This window comes from Monodelphis domestica, chromosome X (assembly GCF_027887165.1).
Source record: "Monodelphis domestica isolate mMonDom1 chromosome X, mMonDom1.pri, whole genome shotgun sequence".
In the NCBI taxonomy this organism is placed as follows: Eukaryota; Metazoa; Chordata; class Mammalia; order Didelphimorphia; family Didelphidae; genus Monodelphis; species Monodelphis domestica.
In genome coordinates this window covers 44,286,414-44,310,650 of record NC_077235.1, presented here as the reverse complement: position 1 = coordinate 44,310,650, position 24,237 = coordinate 44,286,414, and the positions used below count along the sequence as shown (strand labels likewise).

The 24,237-nt window shown below is 38.7% G+C and overlaps 1 protein-coding gene across 4 annotated transcripts in view; it reads right to left on the bottom strand.

Moving 5' to 3' along the window:
* ATP11C (ATPase phospholipid transporting 11C) overlaps positions 1–24,237 on the bottom strand; it is a 244,675-nt gene that overhangs the window by 76,703 nt on the left and 143,735 nt on the right. For all 4 annotated transcript variants that reach the window (XR_008914630.1, XM_056809271.1, XM_056809273.1 and 1 more), the window contains 5 exons: positions 22,189–22,239; positions 20,990–21,054; positions 20,519–20,600; positions 18,317–18,467; positions 8,942–9,139 (listed from right to left, as the gene is read on the bottom strand). Coding sequence is in view for 3 of the 4 variants with exons in the window: in XM_056809271.1 (XP_056665249.1) it covers positions 8,942–9,139; positions 18,317–18,467; positions 20,519–20,600; positions 20,990–21,054; positions 22,189–22,239 (547 nt within the window). In the remaining variant the exon portion in view is untranslated. The remainder of the gene's footprint in view (positions 1–8,941; positions 9,140–18,316; positions 18,468–20,518; positions 20,601–20,989; positions 21,055–22,188; positions 22,240–24,237) is intronic.

The following is a 24,237-nucleotide window of genomic DNA, read 5'->3' as shown; positions in this document are numbered from 1 at the left end:
TGCTTATCCTCTGAAGGTAATTTTCTGTACAACTCCAGTAAACATCAGATGACATGAATGACTTGGACCTCATTCTGTCCCTATAGGGGAACATTTTCTATTGGTCAGTGAAGTGATTATCTGCTTGTCCCAAAAGAATTTCTGAAGATTTAAGACGTGTTTATCGGGTGCTCTGAGAATATCTATCAATCTTTTCTCTCTTCTAGGCAAGGAAGTGTTAATGCTTCCAAAACTGATGATAATAGGCAATGAATAGGTAGGATTTGTTAGCATATTTTCAAAATATATTATGTTCTATTTTACAGATTTTTCTAATTTGATTCTTTTTGTTTCTGGCAATAGTGATATCTATTTATTAATATCTATTTAAAAATAAAATTTTTATGGATCAATATTATGTTCAGATAAATGGGGACAACAATTTGGTATGTGATAATGCTCCAAATCCTTGACAGTTTGGGAATCAGAATGGATTGTTAAAATCATATCTTCAGAGTTTCAGTTTATAAAGCACTTTCCTGAAAATAACTCTGGGAGATTTCCAACTTGAGGCTTTGGAGTATAAGGGTTAGAGCAATGGACTTGGATTCAGAAAGATCTCAGCACAAATTCTGCTTCTCACACTTACAATCATCTGGCCACCAGCAATTGAGTCATTTAACTATGCTCAACCTCAGTTTCTTCTGGAAAATGGGAATGAATGGACATCAGTGGATTGATAGATAATGTTGATAGACAGGTGATAAATATTTTGGGAGAGAGACAGAGACAGAGACAGAGATTTTCAAAATAACAGTAGCATTTATCTCCCAGAGTAGTTGTGAGGTTCGGATGAGATGGGTCACCTAACATTACTCAATCTCATTCTCCTCTGGAGAATGGGAATGAATGGATGGATAGTTGGAAATATATGGTTCTGGAGAGAGATATGATAGATAGATAGTTAAGACAGATAGATGAATGAATGGATGAAGAGAATGAATTTGACTTCCAAAACAGCTGTGAGTCTCACATGGATGACGTGTGTAATGCAATTTGTAACCCATAAGGTGCTCTAGAAATGTCTCATGTTTCTTTTTGTTTTGCTTGAAACCTAGAATTTCATCATTATGATACACGTAAAACCCAGTGGAATTGCTCATTGGCTATGGGAGGGAGCAGGGAAGGGAAGGAACATGAATCATGTAACCATGGAAAAATGTTCCAAATTAAATAAATAAATAGAAACATTTTAGGAGAGGAACATAAAAAGAACTTCATAATGATATATATGTAAGCAATATTCTTCTCCCCCCCCCAATAAATCTCAGCAGCTCATTTGTAACTAAGCCAGAAGGAGCTACCTCAGGACCCGAGAGGGTATGTGATTTGCTCAGTCCTCCAGGTAGCATATGACAAAGGGAGGGCTTCCTTCCTCCAAGGCTGCTTCTTGACTCCATAAGGAATACTGTCAGTCATCATCATCACTGTTATTGTTATTATTATTGCAAATGAAGCTCAAAAAAGGAGCAGTGGAAAAAGCAACAGAGATTTGGAGGCAGAGAAGCAGAGTCTGACCCCTGGCTCTGCCACATTCCACTTAGGGGTCCTTGGAGCATTTACCAAACCTCTTTAGGTCCAAATTTCTCATCTCTAGAATAAGAGGAGTTGGACCGAGTGGATCTATAGGTTTGTGATCCTATAAAGTGACTGACCCACAATATGATTCCAAAGCCCAGGTCTTTTCTATGACCCCAAAGTCAATTGGTTAAGAAAATAGAAATTTAATAGGTGAACAAATTATGACCACAGCTCTACAGTTGGAAGGAACCTTTCAGTTCAATTACTCCAACCTTCTCCCCTTACACAGAAAAGAAACTGAGGCTCAGAGAGGTTAAATGATTTGCCCAGGACCACACAGCAAATAAGAGCAGAGTAGGATTTGAATTCAGGGCCACTTGTTTCAAATCCAGCACTCTTTCTGCTATACTGCCATGAATCAGATTCCATGAGATTTTTCTCTTCAATTGCAGAATCTCCCAAACAGGAATGATCTTAGATACAGCACTGAATAGCATTCATGCTTCTACCATACAATAAAAAAAGTCAAGCTTTTGCAGCCACTGAACCCATTTATCTGGCAGACAACCATGATACTTATAAGCCATTTCTATACCCTGGGTATCTATTTTCAGACAAGCCTCAGATTCAAGATTTTCAGGTGAAACTTTTTCTTTAACAAAAGAAGACACAAAACTAGTTGGTGGTCCCAAGGGCACAAGTGAGAAGAGCTCCTTGTCAAAGCATAATTGAGGGCATTTTCTTTACTGAAATTTCCCCTCCACCACATTATACAATACCCATCTCATCTCCAGTTTTCCTCACATCTACTATTTATAACATCTTGCTTAAAGAACCCTACAATTTGATCCTCCAATTGGGGCAATTTGTACTTAAATAGTTAACATTAGTGGCTGACAGGAACACACATACACACAAGATTAAGGTTTTCATTATTTAAGGGAGAAAGTGATGAACCCCTGGCAGAAGCTGCTTTCTAATTTCTTTTTCCAAGCTTTCCCCTGCTGCAGTGCTGGCACCAAGACAACATTCCAGCCCCACCCCTGCCACCCCCACCCCACTCCCATCTTCTTTCATCTGAGGCAGCCAAGTTTGAATCCTCTCTTCCAATTCATTTTGATGGCACTATCTGGTTCTAGTTAAATTTCTCCCCTCCCCTTCTGCCTGAATCTCTCCCCTACAATGTGTCTCTCCTCCTTCCTCTGTTTCTCTCTCTATTCCTTTCTCTGTTCCTCTGTCTGTCTCTGTCTCTCTCTTTCTCCATCTGTCTCTCAAAATATGAAACTGTTTGGTCTTTAGGGATTCAAAATCCCTGACCTTCATTTTTCTCTCCAAGTCACCATGGAGTTCTCTTATCTTTGCCATTCATACTTGGTAGCCTCCTTAGATTTAAAGCTAAGAAACCTTGAAAGGAAACTGAGGCCCAAAGATAGCAAATGACTTGTCCAAGATGATACTGATAAGCAAGTGGCAGAACTCATATTCAAAACCAAGTCCTCTAACTCCAAAGCAAATGCTTATTTCTTTTATTGTGCCACCTAAGGTCCAATTCAGAAATGAGCAAGCTGCCCTTAACTAGCATTACATGTGGTGCATTTATCTGCATATGAGAATGTCAGCTCCTAAAGAGTAGGGATTATTTCCTTCTTTGTGTCTTATCAGCAGTGAAGGGTCTGCTGTAGATGTTCAATAGAGCCATTGGAACAGAATAGGGGAAAGATAGGAGATTGGGAAAGGAGAATCAACAGATATAGTAAATGATGAAGGAGGGAGAGAAAGAGTGGAGAGGACAGAAGAGTGAAGAAAAAGATAGGAAAAAGAAAGAGAGAAGAGAAGACAAGAGAAATGAAAGGAGAGAGAGAGAAATCAAAGCTAACAGCAAAGCCCAGTTGGGAAGGTGTTGTGAGAAAGGGGGAGAAGATTGTCACTGAAAAAGAGAGAAGCCCCAAGGAGAAACAGCCTGAAAAGTAGGAGAAAAGAGAACGTGGTTTCAACTCCAACACTGTTTCTAATATCTAAGACATTGTATTCTTTCTGAAGCTGAGCAGACAAGTATTCAGAGAGGAAGGCAATCAACAATATCAAAATGCCACCTAAAGGTCAAGGAAGATGAGGACTGAATGAAAGACCCAAGATTGGCCATGGAGGTCAATGATGAACCTGGAAGAGAGGAATTTCAGTTTTGTGATGGGAAAATAAAGTGGATGCCAAGAGACTGAAAAAAGAATTTGTGCTAAAGTGGTGGCCTCAAAGGGCATGAAAAAGATGAGATGATGTCTGGATGAGACAGAAGGATCAAGGGAGGGCTTTTCTCAGATCTGGGTGACCCAAGTAGGTTTGTAGGAAAAATCAGAATAAGCTTCCAGTGAGGGAGAGATTCAAGATGCATGACAAATTGGAATTGCTTGCTTGCTCAGTTTGGAAAGAGTGGGATGTGATCAAACGCACAGGGAGAGATCAAAGAGCAATAGTCAACAAGAGAAACACTCTTCCCAGCAGTAGGAGGGAAGGAAGAGGAAAGATATGAGTTCATGGCAACTATGTGGTACAGTGGATAGCTACAAAGCTGGACTTCAATCCAGGAAGACCTAAGTTCATATCCCACATCCTACAGGTAGAACCCAGGAAAGACACTCATCTGCTGTATGCCTCAGTTGCCTCATTTGTAAAATGAAGAATTAGGATTCACTGGCCTCTAAGACCCCTTCTAGTTCTAGCTCTGTGGACCTATGAGAAACATGGTATAAAAGAACAGGCACTGCCTTGGGAGGCCAGAGAGAAGACAACTCAAACTTGTCTGATATTTATTGGCTATGTGACCACGAAAAATTTATTTAACCTTTCAGGGCCTCAATTTCTTCCTCTGTAAAATAGGGATAGTCCCTGTGACACTTAATCAAAAGAGAACATGCTTGGCCAACTTCAAAGCCCCCAAGACTCTCTTATTTAACAAAGAGAAATTTTGAGAAGGAAAAGGGCTGAGAGAGGTCCTATTAGAGACAAGGCCACATCACCTGCTGACAGTGTGGGAGGTAGGAGTCTAGCTGAATCTTTAAGGAGAGATAAAACATCTGGAACTGTCAGAGCAGAAAACATTATTAGGAATCAAAAAGTCCAGGGTAGAATTGCTGATCCTAGCTGAGTTTCTCTAGTAATACTCAGTATGTTCATGAGTAGAAACAGAAGAAGTAGACACAAATGGTTACCCAAAGTCAGGAAATTTCAGGTTGGCAATGATGGGGACTCTTTTTTAATACTAAATAAGAAAAAAAGAAACGTTATAGCATTTTACCAGAGAGAAAACTGAGACAAGCTATGGTTAAGCAATTTGGCCATGGACATACAGCTAATAAATATCTGAGGTCATGTTCAAACTTGTCTTCTTCCATGTTCAGATCTATGTAAGACTGAAATATACTATAGCCTCTTCCTGATGTTGCCACTGGCCACTGGGTCAAGGCTGGCTATGATGGCAGAGGAAAGATAAAGTGGCAGAAATAGTCTTGGACAGTGTTGGTGAATATTTTCAAATTTGAGTACCCAGAGGGCAACTTCAAGCTACCTGTGAGCTGCACCCAACCCCAATCCCACCCCCAGCATTATCCCAGACAGTGGAGGGAGGAAATGTTCACATTGGGCAATTGGACATAGGGCCAGGGCATGCAAAAAGTATCCTTGGGCACAGAGCAGCCCTCCCCATGCCACCCTGGCACCTGTGCCACAACTTCACCAACATGGGTCTAAGAGAATAAAATAATTCCATTAATGGCAGCAAGCTGTGTCTACACAGTACTGAGGCATGTCTCTGGTAAAGAACTAATAAATTTGACTCAACAACCACACCTAATAATTCAGGTCTCCCATGGATACCTTTGTCTTCCATTTTTTGCTATGTCTCTACAATCATCAAATCATGTAGATGGTTTATTTTGTAATGCATATACACCGCCTACCATTTAATACAAGACTGCATTTCAAGGATTACTTTGGACTAGTAGGTGGCTACATCATGCCAAGGTTAGTGTAGGAACATGCAACATCAACCTTAAGCATCACCACTGCAGTGAAGACAGAAAAGGCATAATGGGGATGAGCTTAGCATCCTCTGCTAAGTGCAGAGGATGAGTGTGATGTTACAGGTAATAGGGAGAATTAAGAAGGGGTGGCAATTCAAATGTGGTGCCTCTGGTAGATTCTCTTGTTAATGGATAGAGAATCAGACTCTGGTCAGCCTCTGAGGTTTGGGTATGATACAACTACATTGTCTTGGATCCTTAGGACAGTTCCTTAGTGATGATGACATTTCTCTGAGTTTCTTCTGGTATGCTAGCATGTAGGAAAGTACCCAGGGGAGTGGAATTTTCTCTCGCCATGAACATGTGTGTTATGGGTATGCACTCTGATGACGGTGGAACAATGGAAGGAAATCTCAGTCTGCCAGAACTGTAGTACCTGTGATGTCGAGGCCTTCCTGAGATAGCTTAGCCTATATTACTGGTATAATGACTATCCAAAACTGTACCTCAACAAACTCGTGCTACATGTTGAGATCTTTACATAGAAAGGTGGGTAATCTTTGAGAACAAGATAGATTCTTGCCTGAGTTGGCTCAGATGGTAAATGGTTCTGGGCTGCTGAAGAGGAAGCTTTAGAAGTAGCCTGGAGCCTTATCCTAAAAAGTACAGAGTGACTCAGCCTACAACACAGAACTTTCCAAAAGCAAGAAGGTCAGAATAATTTAAAGCAGCTTCCTGAAGGGAAGCAGTCCCCTTAATCTAGTCAAGAGACCCCTGTCTCATCTGGAGAGTACAGGCTCTGCCAAAATATAGAAGGGTTGGCTTTAGATAGCCCTTTGAGGTTTGCAAAGTGTTCGACAGGTTAGCTCATGTGATTCTCATGACAACTATGTTAGGTAGGTACTATTATTGTTCCATTTATACAGATGAGGAAAATGAGAAGCAGAGGTTAAGTAACTTGCCAATGGTTCACAGCTAGAAAATGTCCTGGGGAGATATGAACTCAGGGCTTTTTGACTCCAAGTTCAGTGCTCTTAACTATTATCTCACCAAGGACAGCCTCTTCAGCATTAATGGGCCTTTCCCACCAAGACCCATTTGTTCTCTGGGACATGTCTGGTAGTCTGAGCTGAGAATATGACCTGGGACAGTTCTATTCAGTCTTATGATTTCAAGTACGACAAGAGTGCACCTTGCAAAGATCTGAATGTTAGAGGAAAAAGTTTTCAGAGGTACAACAAAGCACACCCAAAATTGGCTAAGGTCTTTCATCCACACTCTTTTACTAAGTCAATCTGCATTTCAGAGACACAGAAGTGACATTTCCACAACACTGGCATTCCAAATATCAGGCATATTAACCAGAAGTCAGTAAGCTGCCCAGAACAGAAATATCATGGCACATGTCAAAAGCAGACAAAGGAGTAAGATTTGAATACTGATAAGAAAAGTCACCACCTAAGGAAGCACCAACAGAATGAATGTACTGTAAAGGTAAATAAGTACCTAAGATGACAAAGACTTTAAGGATGGCAAATGTTGGAGGGGCTGTAGGAAGATCCGCACAATAAGCTAGCCATCAGCCCAAATGTTCTTTATGTCAAGTTGGCATTATATGGGCTGCACATACTCTTTGACCCAATAACAGATATATGTCCCAATGAGGGAACTGTGGTTTCACCACACCAAGTAGAAAAAAAAAAGATGCAAAGAAGGATCCCAAGAGATAGGACATTATTTACAGCAGCACTCTTTGCATTAGCAAAGAACTAGAAAAGGGCAGGGCTGGGAAGAAAAATTGGTAATTTGTGGTATACAATCATAACGGAATGTTCCTGTGCAATGAAAAATGATGACTATAAAGAAATCAGAGGAATTTAGAAACACTTGCATGAAGTGATACAGAATGAAAAAAGTAGAATCAGGAAGTAAAAATTCATCCTGATAACAATAATATAAGGGAAAACAATGCTGAAAAAAATCATGAGGACTCAGGCCACTGCAGAGATCTACCTCAATTTGGGCAGGTTAATGATATAAGCTACATCACCCTCTTCTCGAAAAGAAAGGTGGTGGACTACAGGTCTGAAAGGAGGTATGTGCCATCAAGGCCGATGGGTTGATTTGTTTTGTTTGACTGTAATTCTTACAAGGGCAGCTTCCATTGGGGAGGGCAGAAGTGATGGGGGACAAGGGGAGGGGGAGAATCATCAGAAAGTGACAGCAATGTGAAAAAATACATCAATAAAACATGTATTTCTTTTTCCCCAAGGAGAGAAGAGGTCAGGTCCTGGATTACATTAGGATTTGAAGAAACAAGAGCACAATTCCATCAAATGCTGCCTTCATTGAAATGCCTCCTGTAAAGCAAGCAACTATATCTATGATGCATCTGATCAGAAAGGGTCTGGAAAATGTCACCGGGCCTAACTCTGGTCAATCAGGTTCGTGGAAAGCATACAAAGCCCTCCTTGCATTTCTCCAGGGAACATATCTCAGGAGAAGAACATTACCTCCCCCTTTATTCCAGCAATTCAATAAATGTTTGTTGTTGATGAGGACAATTACAGATGCAGGCACTGAAGCAATAAACCCATAATCTACCACCAGGTGAGCCTTAAAGAGTGCTGTGAGAATGTTCAAATATAACTGGGAAATCAAGGAGACTAAATTTTTTTTAAAAGGCTAGCATAGCAGCAGGGCCCTCCTCCCCCTGTCTGGGACAACAGTGCTATTCTCGGAAGACTTGTTTCTTCATAACTCCCCCTCCTCTTCTCCTCTAAGGTAACAGAGGACACTGCCTTGGCTCCTTTAACTCAACCGTTTTTCTCTGTGACAGGAAAAGGACCCATGGGAAGAGAGAGATATCAGAAAATGTCAATGACATCCAAAATAGAAGGCATCAGTAAAACTGAAAGTTTTTAAATGCGGTATGTCCTCCCAAGACTCAATTTCTCAATTATGCCTGATTAACAAATGAGAATTGATAAGGTACATACTCTGTGCCCAACACTGCATTAAGATAAAAATCAAGATCTCTACCATTAAGGACCTCATATTCTACTGGAGAAAATACCATCTACACAGATGAAATATATAGAAAACTAATTTAAAGGGAAGATCCCAACAATTGGAGGTGGAAGGCAGGGTAAGACAGGCCATGTGTACACTGGCCACTAGAGATTCTGAGAGGATCAAGTGAGACAAAATAACATTCTAGATATGAGAGAGAACACACTGGAGGAAACAAATGGACTGACACAAAATAAAGTCATCAGATATCATACTCAACATTATGAAAAATATTATCAATTCATTTGAAACAATTAGTTTTGTTAAGGAGATCTTGGAAAAATTCTTCTAACCTGACCAAGCTCTTCATTGAGGTCGGATGTATTGACCAGAGCTCCTTCTTTTATTTCTTCATCATAAAAGTCTTTATCCCAAGCAATGAAAAAGGAGCCCAGGAATTTCTGCATTTCCACAGTAACATACATGGAAACTGGGATGATGAAGTTGAACAAGACCATAAATGATAAGAAGTCTGTAAATACTTTCAGAACCTGGAAGAAAAGAAATAAGACATGGTGACCTGAGGTAGTCTTCTTCGGTAGAGACATTAAGAACAGAAAGAATATGAAAAGTCTGGTCGTTGTTTTTTTTAATAATAGACTTGTATTATTGATAGTCTTGCTTTGACAGCACCTAGAAAGAGTAATTATGATTATTCATAATTAACAAATAACAATTTACTTTTAATTGATGTTAATTAAGTATAGCAATAGCACTTTAAGGTATTCAAAGTGCCTTACATTCAAAGTACCTGTATCCTACTCCCACTCCTCTCCTCAATCCTTTTTTTAACATTTTTTTTTAATTCAGAAAAACAAGCCAACATGTTGAAAAAAGGTCTAATGTGATTGGTGGTGGAGCCATTCCCCTAACTGCTCTCAACCTCTGCAAAGATAAGAGGAAAGGTGAAGTCTTAGAAGGTCTAGTATCTATTGCACAGAATTCTACTAACTCGGAGCTAGAAGCAGCCAGTTAATCTAATTCATAGCTGGACAGCAATCTCTTGAAGATTCCCAATGAACAGCCATCCCACCTCTGCTAGATGACATTGGAGGATAGGAAAGAAAACATAAGCTCTCAAGGTAGCCCATTGCACCTAGGGATGGTTCCAATACTTAGGAAGTTTTTCCTATTCTCACTTCCATTGTTGAACAAATTTTGCTTGATAAAGGAAAAAATTCTTCCCACAAAATATTTTTTAATTTCTTTTTAAAATTTGATTACATTAGAGTATATTTTCATGGATACATGATTCATTTTCTTTCCCTCCCCTCCTCCCACCCCCCTCCCATAGCCAACGAGCAATTCCACTGGGATTTATGTATATCACTGATCAAGAACTATTTCCATATAATTAATATTTGCACTAGAGTGATGGTTTAGAGTCTACATCCCAATTCATATCCTCAATTGAATCATGTGATCAAAGAAATGTTATTTTCATCTGTGTTTCCTTTTTTTAAATTTATTTTTATTTTGTCAATTTCAAACATTGCTCCTTGGTTACAAAAATCATATTCTATCCCTCCCTCCCATCCCCCCACCCTTCCCGTGACCAACATGCAATTCCACTGGGCATTACATGTGACCTTGTTTCCATGTTGTTGATGTTTGCACTAGGATGTTCATTTAGGGTCTATATCCCCAATCACATCCCCATTGACCCATGTAATCAAGCAGGTGTTTTTCTTCTGTGTTTCTACTCCCACAGTTTCCCCTGGCTTGTCTCGTAGATCCCTCCAAGTTGTTCAGGATCACTGCATTGCCACTAATGGAGAATTCCATTACATTCTATTGTACCACAGTGTATCAGTCTCTGTGTACAACGTTCTCCTGGTTCTGCTCCTTTTGCTCTGTATCACTTCCTGGAGGTTGATACAGTTCACATAGAATTCCTCCACTTTATTATTTCTTTGAGCACAATAGTATTTCATCACCAAAACATACCAAAATTTGTTTCCCAATTTGTTATTTCCCTTCTAATTTTGGACATTGGTTTTGTTTGTACAAAAACTTTTTAATATAATCAAAATTATTGATTTTACATTTTGTGACGCTTTCTAAGTCTTGCTTGGTTTTAAAATCTTTCCTTTCCCAAAGGTCTGACATATATACTATTCTGTGTTCACATAATTTACTTATATTTTCCTTCTTTATGTTCAAGTCATTCTGAGTTTATTTTGGTGTAAGGTATGAGGTGTTGATCCAAAACTACTGTCTTCCAATTTTTCTACAGTTTTTATCAAATAGTGTATTTGGGTCCCAAAAGCTGGGATCTTTGGGCTTATCGTAGACTGTCTTGCTGAAGTCACATACCCCACGTCTATTCCACTGATCCTCCTTTCTGCCTCTTAGCCAGTATCATATTGTTTTGACGACCACTGCTTTATAGTATAGTTTGAGATCTGGTACTGCAAGGCTACCTTCCTTTGCATTTTTTCCATTATTTCCCTGGATATCTTTGATCTTTTGTTCTTCCAAATGAACTTTGTTATGGTATTTTCATTCAGTAAACAAGTTTTTTGGTAGATTGATGGGTATGGCACTGTAAACCTTAAAATTTCTTAGACTTATAAATGTTGGAAATTTCACCATTGGGAAATTTCATACTTGGAAAATTTCTTACTGATAGTGTATTGGAATGTGAACCCCATTGGCATGGGAGGTTCCTTCTCCTCCCTTCTTAAGATTACTTTAGGACAGAAACCTTTTGCTGAACAATGGAAAGGGCTTTGACCTATGCTTAAGCACAGAACAGGAATTTCTTTGAGTCATGATTGATTTTAGAATTGATACAATAGAGATACTTGGAATGACAGAATCAGGTCTTGGAAAATACAATTTCCACCCCACTCAGTCCTAACAGGATTTAGGAAGGGCTGCAGCATAGATCAAAATTTAATTATTTGAGAATATGACCTCCAACAGACATGTGCAAAGCCCAGACCTCTGGGCAGTCCTGGGTTAAGCTAGAGCCACCATTGGCACAGGGAAAATGATGGACAGTGATTGGTAGATGTGAGAACTGAGGGGAGGAAACTTGGATGGTTTCCTTAAAGAGAGAGGGGTCTGAGGACTGAGGGGTGGTTAGAGAGTTTGGGCTCTGAGTGGTTGGAGAGGTGCTCTGAGAAGCTTGCTCTGAAGGAAGTTGGAGGTGGGGGCCCTGAAACTGTTTCTACATTTTGGTCCTGTGAGTAATAGGGACTGATCTCCTTTCTTTGCCTCAGCTATCTAAGGGCTTCGGCCTTTTGGCCCAGCCTAAACAGAAGGGGTATTTAAGCCCTATTCCCTTCTCTCCCCTTTCTCTCTCCCTCTCTCTCTATATCTCTAATTCCTTTCTTCCTCCTGTTTGTAATTAAACTCTATAAAAGGTTGACGGCTGACTTGAGTTTTCATTTAGGAATTACATAGCTGAATTCCTTGGCGACCTTAAATTAATATATATCAGTCTTTTAAAGTGATTTCCTTGTCACAGCACTAAATAAGTAAATAAGTTTGGGTAGGATGGTCATTTTTATTAATTTGCTCATCCTACCCAAGACACTTATTGTTTTTCCAATTGTTTAGATTTAGTTTTAATTGTGTGAAGAGTGTTTTGTAGTTGTGTTCATAAAGTTCCTGTGTTTGTCTCAGAAGATAGAATTCTAAGTATTTTATATTGTCTAGGGTGATTTTAAATGGAATTTCTCTTTCTAATTCTTGCTGCTGAGATGTGTTGAAGATTTATAGAAATGCTGATGACTTATGTGGGTTTATTTTTTATCCTGCAACTTTGCTAAAGTTGATTATTTCCACTAGCTTTTTAGTTGATTCTCTGGGAATCTTTAAGTGGACCATCATATCATCTGCAAAGAGTGATAACTTGGTCTCCTCATTGCATATTTTAATACCTTCAATTTATTTTTCTTCTCTAATTGCTACTGCTAGTGTTTCTAGTACAATGTTAAATAATAGCGGTGAAAATGGGCATCCTTTTTTCATTCCTGATCTTATTGGGAATGCATCTACTTTATCCCCATTCCAGATAATGTAGGCTGATGGTTTTAGATAAATACTGTTTATTATTTTTAGGAAAGACCCTTCTATTCCTATACTTTCTATTGTTTTCAATAGGAATGAGTGTTGTAGTTTGTCAAAGGCTTTTTCTGCATCTATTGAGATAATCATGTGATTTTTGTTGGTTTGCTTGTTGATATGGTCAACTATGTGAATGATTTTCCCAATATTGAACCATCCTTGCATTCCTCATATAAATCCCACCTGATCATAGTGAATAACCCTCATGATGACTTGCTTGAGTCTTTTAGCTAGTATCCCAAGTTCATTAAGGAGATTGGTCTATAGTTTTCTTTCTCTGTTTTTGACCTGCCTGGCTTTGGAATTGGTACCATATTTGTGTCATAAAAGGAATTTGGTAGAACTCCCTCTTTGCTTATTATGTCAAATAGTTTGGATAGTATTGAGATTACTTGTTTTTTGAATGTTTGATAGAATTCACTTGTGAATCCATCAAGCCCTGGGGATTTTTTCTTATGGAGTTCATGTCAATAGGTTTTGTTCCAACCTTTAATTCTAACTTTTTGAGTGTCTACCTGCCTCATGTGTGTTTCTTGTAGACATCATATGGTAGGATTTTGGATTCTAATCCACTCTCCTATTTGTTTTCAGTTTATGGGTGAGTTCATCCCATTCACATTCAAAGTTATGATTATCACATGTGTATTCCCCAGCATTTTGATATCCTCTCCTAGTTCTCTCCTTTCTTCTTTTGCTATATCCTTTTAAACCCCTGGCTTGCTTTAAATCTATCCCTCTAATCCCCTCCCTTAATATGCTTTCCTTTCTGGCCCCTCCCTTTTTGTTCCCTTCTTATTTTTTTAGGGTCTGTTACGTTCCCTCCCCCTCTCTTTCCCTCCTTTTTTGTACTACATGCCCTCTACCCCCCTTAGTTTTCCCTTCTCACTTTCCCTGTAGGATTAGATAGAATTCAAGACCCCAATGGATTTAGATGCTCTTTCCTCTCAGAATTGATTTCACTGAGGGTAAGGTTTAAATATTACTTATTAGTACTCTCTTCCTCTCCTTCTTATAACAGTATTCTTCCCCTCTCCCTCCCATGCGTATCTTTGTGTGATAAAGATTATCCTATTTATTTTATTCCTCCAAATATCTCTTGGTACCATCTTCGATTCCCCCCTCCCTTTTTTTTTTGCATATTATCTTCGAGCACTTATTACCCCAATCTCTTCCTGTTGAATGATTCTTCTAATTACTATAATAGTGAATATAATTTTTGAGAGTTACAAATAACATTTTCCCCATATATTAATATAAATAATTTGATCTTATTGTAGCTCTTAAAGAAGAAAGTTTGAATAAAAAAAACATTTTCCCCTTTTCCCTCTCTTTCTTATTTACCTTTTCATATTTCTCTTGATATTTGTGTTCCGATATCAAACTTTCCACTTTCTGGTCTTTTCTTTAGAAATACTTGGAAATCTTCTATTTTGTTGAATGCCCATACTTTCCCCTGGAAATATATATTCAGTTTTGATGAATAGATGATCCTTGGTTGAAGACACAATTCTCTTGCCTTTCTGAATATCATATTCCAAGGTCTTTACTGTGGAAGCTGCCAGATTTTGTGTAATCCTGACTGGTGCTCCTTGATATCTGAATTGTTGCTTTTTGGCTTCTTGTAAAATTTTCTCCTTAGCTTAGAAGCTCTTGAATTTGGCAATTACATTTCTGGGAGTTGTCTTTTGAGAATTTAGTATAGAGGGTGTTCTATGAACTCTTTCAATGTCTATTTTCCCCATTGTTTGAGAACATCAGGGCAGTTTTCTTGAATAATTTGTTGTAAGTATGGTTTCAAGATTTCTGTTTATTTCTGGGTTTTCAGGTAAACCAATGATTCTCAGATTGTTTCTTCATGCTCTGTTTTCCTGATCCATCATCTTTTCAGTGAGATATTTTATGTTTTCTTCTATTTTGACAGAATTTTTGACTTTGGTTTATTAATTCTTGCTGTTTTGCAAGTTCATTGGTTTCCAGTTGCCCAATTCTGGTCCTTAAGGCCTGGTTTTATCTTATAATCTTTTGGTTTTCTGCTTGAATCTTTTTATTTTCTGCTATAATCTTATGCATTTCCTTCTTGGTTTGGTCTACCCTGCTTTTCGTGGCTTCCAGCTGTTTCTCCAATTGGGAGTTCTTGTCCTTTAAACTGTTATTTTCTTTTTGAACTATTTCCCACTTTTCTTGCCAGAAGGCTTCCACCTTTTTGATAAGCTCCAATTTAAATTCTTCAAGAACTTCCATTTTGGGGAGAAGGTTTTGGTGCATTTATTTGTATTTCCGCTGTAGGCTGGGTTTTTCCTCAGTAAAAATTTTCCAGGGTCAATCCCTTCTTCCTTTTTTTCTTGCTGGAGGGAAGTTGTTGTTCCTGGGCACTATTTGCCATCACTGTGGAAGTTTTTCCTTCCCTTTTTAGTCAGAAATCTGAGTGAGATGGGCAGGCTCTCTGTGTATGGAGTTAAGGAGCAAGGATTTTGCCTGAGGCAAGCTCTCGAATCTCTGCAGCTTCTGCTGTTTGCTGCCCTTCTCTGTGACCACCAGCGCCCACGATCTGAGCTCTTCAGCCTGCTGGGGTTTTCAGTGTAGCTGCTCTCAGGGGTAAGGCTATGGTGGTCTTAGTCAGCTGCCAAGGACCTAGATGTGTCCCTCACTCATTCTAGAGGTTTCCCTTGCTCACTCACTGATTCTGGCACGTGCTGGCTCTGACTCTGGCTCCGTAGGCGGGGTGGGAAAGGGTAGATCAGCTCACGTTTTGGTGGGAGATTTTTCACCCCCTTATAGTGTAGCAATGCCCATATCCTACATACCTTCAATGCCGCACCCTACTGAAGAGTCCCTTTGTTCAAATGAATTTGGGTTTTTTTGGTCTTTTAAGGTAGTCTATATCGGTAGGTGCTGAGGAGAGGAAGCATCCTGCATGTAGACTGCCACCATGTTTACCTGGAACTCTCCTTCTGTGTTTCTGCTTCCACAGTTCTTTCTCTGGATCTGGAGATTGTTCTTTCCCATAAGTTAACGGTCCTCTTAATTGCATTGTTGCTAGTAGAGAAGTCCATTGTTGCTAGTAGAGAAGTCCATTATATTCAATTGTACCACAGAGTATCTGTCCCTGTGTACAATGTTCTCCTGGTTCTGCTCCTTTCACGCTGCATTAATTCCTGAAGGTCATTCTAGTTCACATGGAATTCCTCCAGTTCATTATTCCTTATAGCACAATAGTATTCAATCACCAATAGATACCACAATTTTTTCAGCCATTCCCCAATCGAAGGGCATCGCCTCATTTTCCAGTCTTTTGTGAGACTATAAATATTTTTGTACATGTATTTTTATCTCTTTGGGGTATAAGCCCAGCAGTGATATGGTTGGATCAAAGGGAAGGCAATCATTTAAAGCCCTTTGCACATAGTTCTAAATTGCCCTCCAGAATGGCTGAATCATTTCACAATTCTACCAGCAATGCATTTGTGTCCCAATTTTGCCACATTCCCTCCAACATTTATTAATTTCCTTTGCTATCATATTGGCCAATCTGTTAGGCCACAGAATATTTCTTAATGGAAAGTAGAGAATCAAAGTTGGAATTTCAGCATCTGTAAATGCCATCTCCTTAATGTTTTTAATGGATTATCTTGGTTTCTTCCAAAATGCTTCTTTTTGGGAATTTTTTAAGAGGCAGCAGTTTTTTCTCCCCTTTTAAAATCTTAGTCCCTTTAATCCCTAAGAAAGATAGAATGTTCTTACTGTATGGTAGAATGCCAACATAGTATACTGGATAGAGAGTTTGTCTGAGTCCAGAAGACCTAGGAGTTCAGAACCCACCTCAGTCACTGGCACTCTGTGAGCAAGGTCACTTAACCACCCTGTATTTCAGTTTTCTCATCTGAAAAATGAGAAAATAGAACTCAGTAGGCCCCATGGTGCCTTAATGCTCTAAAATCTATGATCCTTTGACCCTAAGTCAAAACAAAGAACCAAAGTGTAGGGAGAAAGGTTAGAATTTACTGAGAAGCCAATTTTGTCTTAACACTGGGAAAAAAACAACCGAATGATGTGAGTTGTCTCATAGTGTAATGGGCAACCTCTGAGGTGGGGGGGGGGGGGTCCCCCCATTACTGGAAGGCTTTAAGAAAATGAATGACTTGACCAAAGTATAGAACCAATTTCTAGGGATAAGAACTCACTATTTCATCAAAACTGATGAGACAAATGAAAAGTAGTTTGGCAAAGATTAGGTATAGACCAGTATCTTACATGATTTACTCAGATAAGATCAAAATGGATACATGACCTACATATAAAAGAAAATGTCATAAGCAAATTAAAAGAATAGAGAAAATACTACCTATCAGTTAGTTGTATGGAGAGCAGAGGAATTTATGAGTAATCAAGATATGAATAATATTGTGAGATATAAAATGGATAATTATGATTACATTAAATTTAAGTCTCCATACAAATAAATCTAATGTAGCCAACATCAGAAAGAAAGCAGAAAATTGGAAAAAAATATGGTTTCTTGGATAGAAGTCTCATATCTAAAATTTATACAGAACTCTGTCAAATTTATGAGAATAAGAGCCATCCCTCCACTGGTAAATGGTCAAAAGATATGAACAGTTTTGGAATGACAAAATAAAAGCCATATAGGTATATTTTAAAATGCTCTAAATTACTACTAATCAGGTAAATGAAAATCTAAATAATTGAGATATCATCTCACATCTATCAGATTGCCTAAATGATAAAAGGGCAAAATGACAAACATTGGAGGAGATATGGAAAAATGGGGACACTAATACATTGATGGTGGAACTTCTAACTGATTCAACCATTTTGGAGAACAATTTAGAATTATGCACAGGGAATTATAAAAATGTGTGTACCCTTCCAAAGAAGATCAGGAGAAAAGGAAAAGGACCCATATATTCCAAGATATTTATAGCAACTCTCTATATGGTGGAAAGAACTGGACATCATAGGGATATCCATCAATTGTGGAATGACTAAACAAATTGTGGTATATGATTGTGAGACAATACTACTGAACCATAAAAAATGATAAGCAGGTTATTTTTTTAACTTGTAAAGAACTACAGGAGATAATGAAAAGTGAAATGAGTAGGAACAAGAGAACATTATTACAGCAATAGATTTAATATTTGTGAAATTCACCTCCAGAGAATGAGATGAAAAACAAAAGCATGAAAGACACCAACTGTATATACATATCTTTTTGTCAAGTGATATCTTCTATGGTTTGTGGAGGGGAGGGAGGAGCTAAGATACCTGGGAAGAAATTATTAAAATGATCACAGAGGACCATTCCAACTCAGGCACTTTGTGACTTCAGGATATTAGAAATCAGAGGTAATAACATATAAAGGCTTATCAAAAAGCTGGGAAGTAGGCCCTAGCTGAAGAGTTAGGCCTAAGTACAGATGAATTTAATGACTTAAAAAAAGAAGTTTAAAATTGTACATAAGAGGATGCGTCTTGCAAAAATCCAAAGCAATCATAACCAAGTCACTGATTCCTTTACTTTTATTGAACATCAAATTAGATCTTCAAGATTCAGAATATTAAATAATTACCTTGATAGTTTCTCGATCATGCTTGGTTTTTTCATTGTACCAAGGCTCATCATTGTGGGTGACACTCTGCCAGACGTACTTCAGTGTGGTACAAATAGCAGCTTTGGACACGAGAAGGCACAAGTACACGATCAGGAAGCCATTGATAGACCTCAAGAATAAAAAATAGTTGATTAAAAAATAGCTTAGTCATTTAGGTATGGCTATGGACTTCCTATTCATGATAATGAAAGGGAAAGCCTACACAAATATATCTTGGACAGAATATAGAATGGTAAAAAGTGAATGTAAAATCAGATGTGCTGGGTTTGGGTCCAATTCAATCATATACAAGTGCCTGATCTTGAACAAATCAGTCAAATCACCACAGCAGGGCTGGAACTAGCACTTTGGAAACATTGAGCAATAGGTTGGAGGAAGAAAGTTCTCTGAGATACCAAGAGGGGATAAGGAGGCATAAAGAGAGCAGGGCAAGGTGGACTACAAAGGGGTTCACCTGAAGATAGGAAAGAAGCAAGCCATCTGGTAGCTAGCTTCCTTTTGGTGCCGATTATTTGTTTAAATCCTTACCTTCTGTTTTAGAATCAATGCTAAGTATTGGTTCCAAGGCAGAAGAGTGGTAAGGGCTAGGCAATGGGAGTTAAATGACTTGTCCAGGGTCACACAGCTAGGAAGTGTCTGAGGCCACATTTGAACCCAGGACTTCCCATCTCTTGGCCTGGTTTTCTTTATACTGAATTATCTACCTGTCCCTGAGCAAATTATTCTTGCTAACTATTCCCCATGGGTTTACCTTCCTCCCTAATCATTCTACCACCAGCATTGCTAGTGCCTGCTCTGAGATTATATATCATTTGAACTTTCTAAATCTTGTGCATAAATAGATACTTGTATATTATCTTCCCTGTAAGAATGTAGTCCTTTTTGCAACATAATGCTACACAGTAAGCTTTTAATAAATGTTTGTTGATTTGAGTCTCTAACTAGATACTAAGTTCCATCTTTCTACACTGAAGAAGAGGTGCAGATCCTGCCAGGGCCTTCTGAATTCTATTACCCTACAGCAAATAGCTAGTTAACCAAGCTCAAGTATTCTGATAATCTGAGCCTATGTTTGGTTTGTTATGAAACTGGGATAATAATGCTGGTTCTACTCAATTCACAGAGTTGCTATGAAGTTCAAGCAAGTTTTGGGTTTTTTGGAGATTTCTGGAACTAAAAAAACTTATAGGTATGTAAAGGATTAACATTATAATTATAGGCATAGAAGTAATGGAATAGGGAAAATTATGGACTTTTCCTGAATGCAGGAAGTCCTGTGTTCAAAAGCTCTCAGATACTTCTTAGCTGTGTGATCTTGGGCAAGTCTTGACCTAATTGGGTATCAGTTTCTTCATCTGCAAAAGGTGATAATAACAGGGTTATTATAAGGATCCAATAAAATAGCCTGTGTGGAGCATTTTGAAAACCTTAAAGTATCATATAAATGCTTCATCATCATCACTATTGCTGGAGTGGCCAAGTGGAAGATATGTCAGTGTTGTTTATAAAGAAGAGTAACTCTTTCCATATATGCAAGGACTCACTTGTACAACATTGCTGACTTAGAGTAAGGCTATATTAGCCCTATCCCTGGTATCATAAATCTTTAGCAAATCACAACCCCTTACCTACTCAGAGCCCAGAAAACCTTAGGACAGTGAGGTAGATGAAGAGGTGACCTACAACTCTCATACCAGGACAACCCATTTCTCTAAGTTAAGTGACTTTGAGTTCAGATATCTGGGGGAGTTGGGGGGAAATGGCACAGGCTAGGCACTTCCAAGCTGTATGACTCCAGGTATGTCACTTAACCCCCATTGCCTAGCCCTTACCACTCCTCTGACTTAGAACCAATATTTAGTATCAATTCTAAGACAGAAGATAAGGATTTGAGAGGGAAAAAAGGCACAGACGAGTAGCAAGTAGCTCTTGATCAGCCAGCATCTTCTGAGCGACTGAGTGGAGGATTCAGCCAGTCTTCCACCAACTGCCATAGTCTACCCTACTCTGCTAATCCCCTCCTAAACAACAGGCTCAAATTTGCTACAGAATCGAAGTAAACAAATGGTTAAGCTTTTTGGAAAATTTTCCGAGGTTTTATTTCACCAGAACCAAGCCCAGAACTGATTGGTGCAACCCAATTTTCAGGCACATCCTTACTTTTCCACAGCGGAACGCTTCTGAGATTTCCCCTGGTAATTCAAAGCCATTTTGGTTTCCATTCCTGTGTAAACAGCAACTCCTAAGAAGCAATAAAGTATAATTAAATTGGGTTTGCAACTGACCAACTCTCCACCCCATGGGATCAATCAGTCCTTTAAGCCCCACCCATGCTGATAATCATTACAAAAACAAAAACAAAAATTGTAATCCCAAACATTTCAACACATGATTTCTTACAATAGGCTGAAGAAATGATGTCATTAGAGGTATAATTTGTACAATTAATATGCCTAAATCATTTTCTTTTTATTTACATTCTCTTTAAGCAAGTCACACTGTAAAAAACATAATACCTAGAAATAGGTTTCCATTAGCATTTATTATCTGCTATGGTTGTTTAAAATTCAGTTATTATTCAGAGGCATTATAAAATATATTTCTGATAAATAAATTCTTTAAAATGTTCACCATAAATCTTCTTGGTATTTTTTAGAGTAGCTCCTTTCAGCAATAGATTTTCAGGTCCCAAAGACCTAAACAGAAAGTTAATACTGTTTATCCACAAAATCCAATATCATCAGTAAATTTCTGGGGCACTTTTCCCCCTCCCTCTCTTCCCCCCCACCTCTGATTGTGGGGGGTTTAGCATCCATCTGTCTGTGTGTGGCAGACAAGGGGGCTCAAATCCCCATACAAATCCAAAGCCCAATCTCCAGCAGGCATGTGCAGGGCTGGATAGATAGACACTCACACAGAAAGCAAAAGAGAATGAAAGACTTGGACAAGGAGACATAGGAAAGGCAGAGACAGAGTTAGAGAGGGACCAAACCTCAGAAAGGCAGAGAGACAAGTAAAGAAGGAGACAAAACTAGAATCAAGACAGAAAAACAGGCACTAGGAGAGACTCTGAACCTTCTACACAATATAAGACAAGCCTCAGCCGGTACTAGGAGGTACCTATACCTCACATTCCTAAGGACCCCCACATTTTGAACATCCAATGGCTGCTGCTAGTCATCCAAATTAGAAAGATGAAGCAATTATGAGCCTGATTTAAGGCATGAAGAAGACTCACACTTTTTGTGTAACTCTTTTTAAGTTTTTCCTTTGGGAGGCCAGGAAGATATAAATCTATGGTTTCATCTGTGAAGGAAACCCCTAGTGCAGAAATTCCTTCCACCAGTGCAAAATGGCATTTCTCATCTCTGAGTGCTGACCACAGCACACGGCTAATAAATATCCATGCGAAGATTTGAAACTAGGCTTATGTGGCTCCAACTCTCACCCTTCTGGCACTGGACCATACCACCTGCCCCTATAAAATTGTATGTGAGTTCCAAAGACCTTAATTACTCAGATAATTGTCTCAATCTTTTCACTTCACCTAAAATGCAGGTTATTTTCCCACAATTTTCCAGCCCATCCATTGCCTCCCTCGGACCACACCTGTATTTCCCAAATCCCATTAATAAACACCAACAACAATGCATCCTAGAAGGACAACTCACCACCACCACCACAAGTACATCTTAGCACACAGGGAGGCCAGGCAATCTGGCTCTAGTTACTCTGGCATCTCTTTCCCAAAGGAAAAGTATTAGAAGATATTTACATAAGATGCAAATAGTAATGTTAAGAAGGAATAACTGAATGGTAAAGGAACTAACCTGACAACAGGATCTACATTTTTACGATAGATATTTATCCTTCCAATAAACCTGGAAAAAGAATATAAAAGAATGAGATTGAAATTGAACACCTCCAGCATCATCAAGAATCAGACAATGTAAAAAAATGGACCTATACAGGCTTTCAGAATAAAGTAGAACACCTTATTACATAGTTTAGAAAATGCTCTGAGTATCCTTTCTAGTGATTTGGAGAACTATTATGAATTATTCAAGAACATTAGAGCTTAGGGACCATGAAACTGGTCCAATTCCATCAATGTACAAATAGGGAAATTGAAACACAGAAGAGGAAGTGGAATACTCTAGGTCACCCAGGGTCAGGAACTTGTGACTTGATAGGGCCGAGAGGAGTAGAAAGACAAAGACATTGTTCTTTCTATGGAAAATTTTCCACCATATTTCTGACCACTGCAAGATGGTGGCAAAAGGGAACAAGCAACTGTCATTTATAATGTAAGGAAAACCAGAAAATAGGTACCAATTGGTGATGGTGCCCATGAAATGTTACAAGATTTAGAGCAGTGGCATCAAACAGAAATAGAAATAGGGAATACTAAACAATACATAAGGATCCCTGCAGGTTTCAAATTGAATTAGAAAAACCACATCATCAGTGGTGCAGTTAGGTGGCTTAGTAGTCAGGCCTAGAGATAGGAGGTCCTGGGTTCAAATTTGACCCCAGACACTTCCTCGCTGTATGAGCCTGGGCTAGGCATTTTACCCCAGTTGCCTAGTCCTTACTGCTCTTCTGCCTTGGAACCAATAGCTAGTATCAATTCCATGGCAGAAAGTAAGGATTTATATATTAAACATCACCTATACTCTACAGGATTTTTATTGTCAAATTTTTTTTTACATTTTAATCTAGTTCAGAGGAGAGAATGGGACACCTGGATTAGAGGAAACTCTTGTCCATTATGTTGGGTGGAGTGTCCACGGAAGACTAATGGAAGGTTATTAGTAGTATTTATAGTCAAAGAGGGATGGGAGACCTTAAAAAAACTAAAGTTTAACAAGACAACTGCAAATGATACCAATGAGGAGAGACACGGAGACTTCTAAGGAAAATGTACTGTGTGACCACATAAGCAGCTCTTGAGTAAACTTACTTTTTTACTGAATGTGTACAAAAGATAGAAGCAAGGGCACATAAGTAAGGACAAATATAAAAGGTTAAAGGAAGGTCAAGAACATCAATGGGAATTAGTTGAAACTAAAGAAAAATGTTAAAGAATATGAAGTGGTCTTTTAAAAAAGGAAGGAAACAGCTTCATTGCTTATAGATGGTGTAGTGTTGGCAGACAACAATGAGTAAGCAGAAATATTCACTCAAGATTACTTACATTTTTATTGTCAAGGGAAATATTTAATAGGAAAGGGCAGACCAAACATGGGGCAGCCAGGTGGCAGAGTAGAGAGAGCATCTGGCCTTAAATCAAGAAGAATCATCTTCCTCAGTTCAAATGTGCCATTAAATACTTCCAACTATGTTACCCTGGGTAAATCATTTAGCCCTGTTTGCCTCAATTTCCTCACCTATAAAATAAGCTGGAGATGGAAATTGTAAAACCACTCCAGTATCATTGCCAAGAAAAGCAGCAAACAGCAAATGGGGTCACAAAGAATTAAACATAACTAAAATAACAACAAGAGCAAACATGGTTAAGAGAAATGAACCTCAGGATAGAGAAGAGAGCATCTAGATGCTTTAAATTAGGTGTCAAAACCCATCCCTATAAAACTCCCAACCAAATTTAAAATGTGGATAATACTAATTTGTGAATTTCTAAATCAATATGTAGCCTATAGGGTTCTGGTTCTGTTTGAGTTTGATAATACTGCTTGAAATGACTTCCCATCTCCTAATCCATATCAGTTTTCTCCCAAGATGTTCAAAAAATTTCCACATGTGAAGCAACATGTTGTAGTGAATAAAGTCCTGGATCTGGAATCAGGAAGACTTGAGTTCAAGTCTTACCTCAGTAACACATTAGCCATATGATCCTGGGCCCTATCACACTTAAC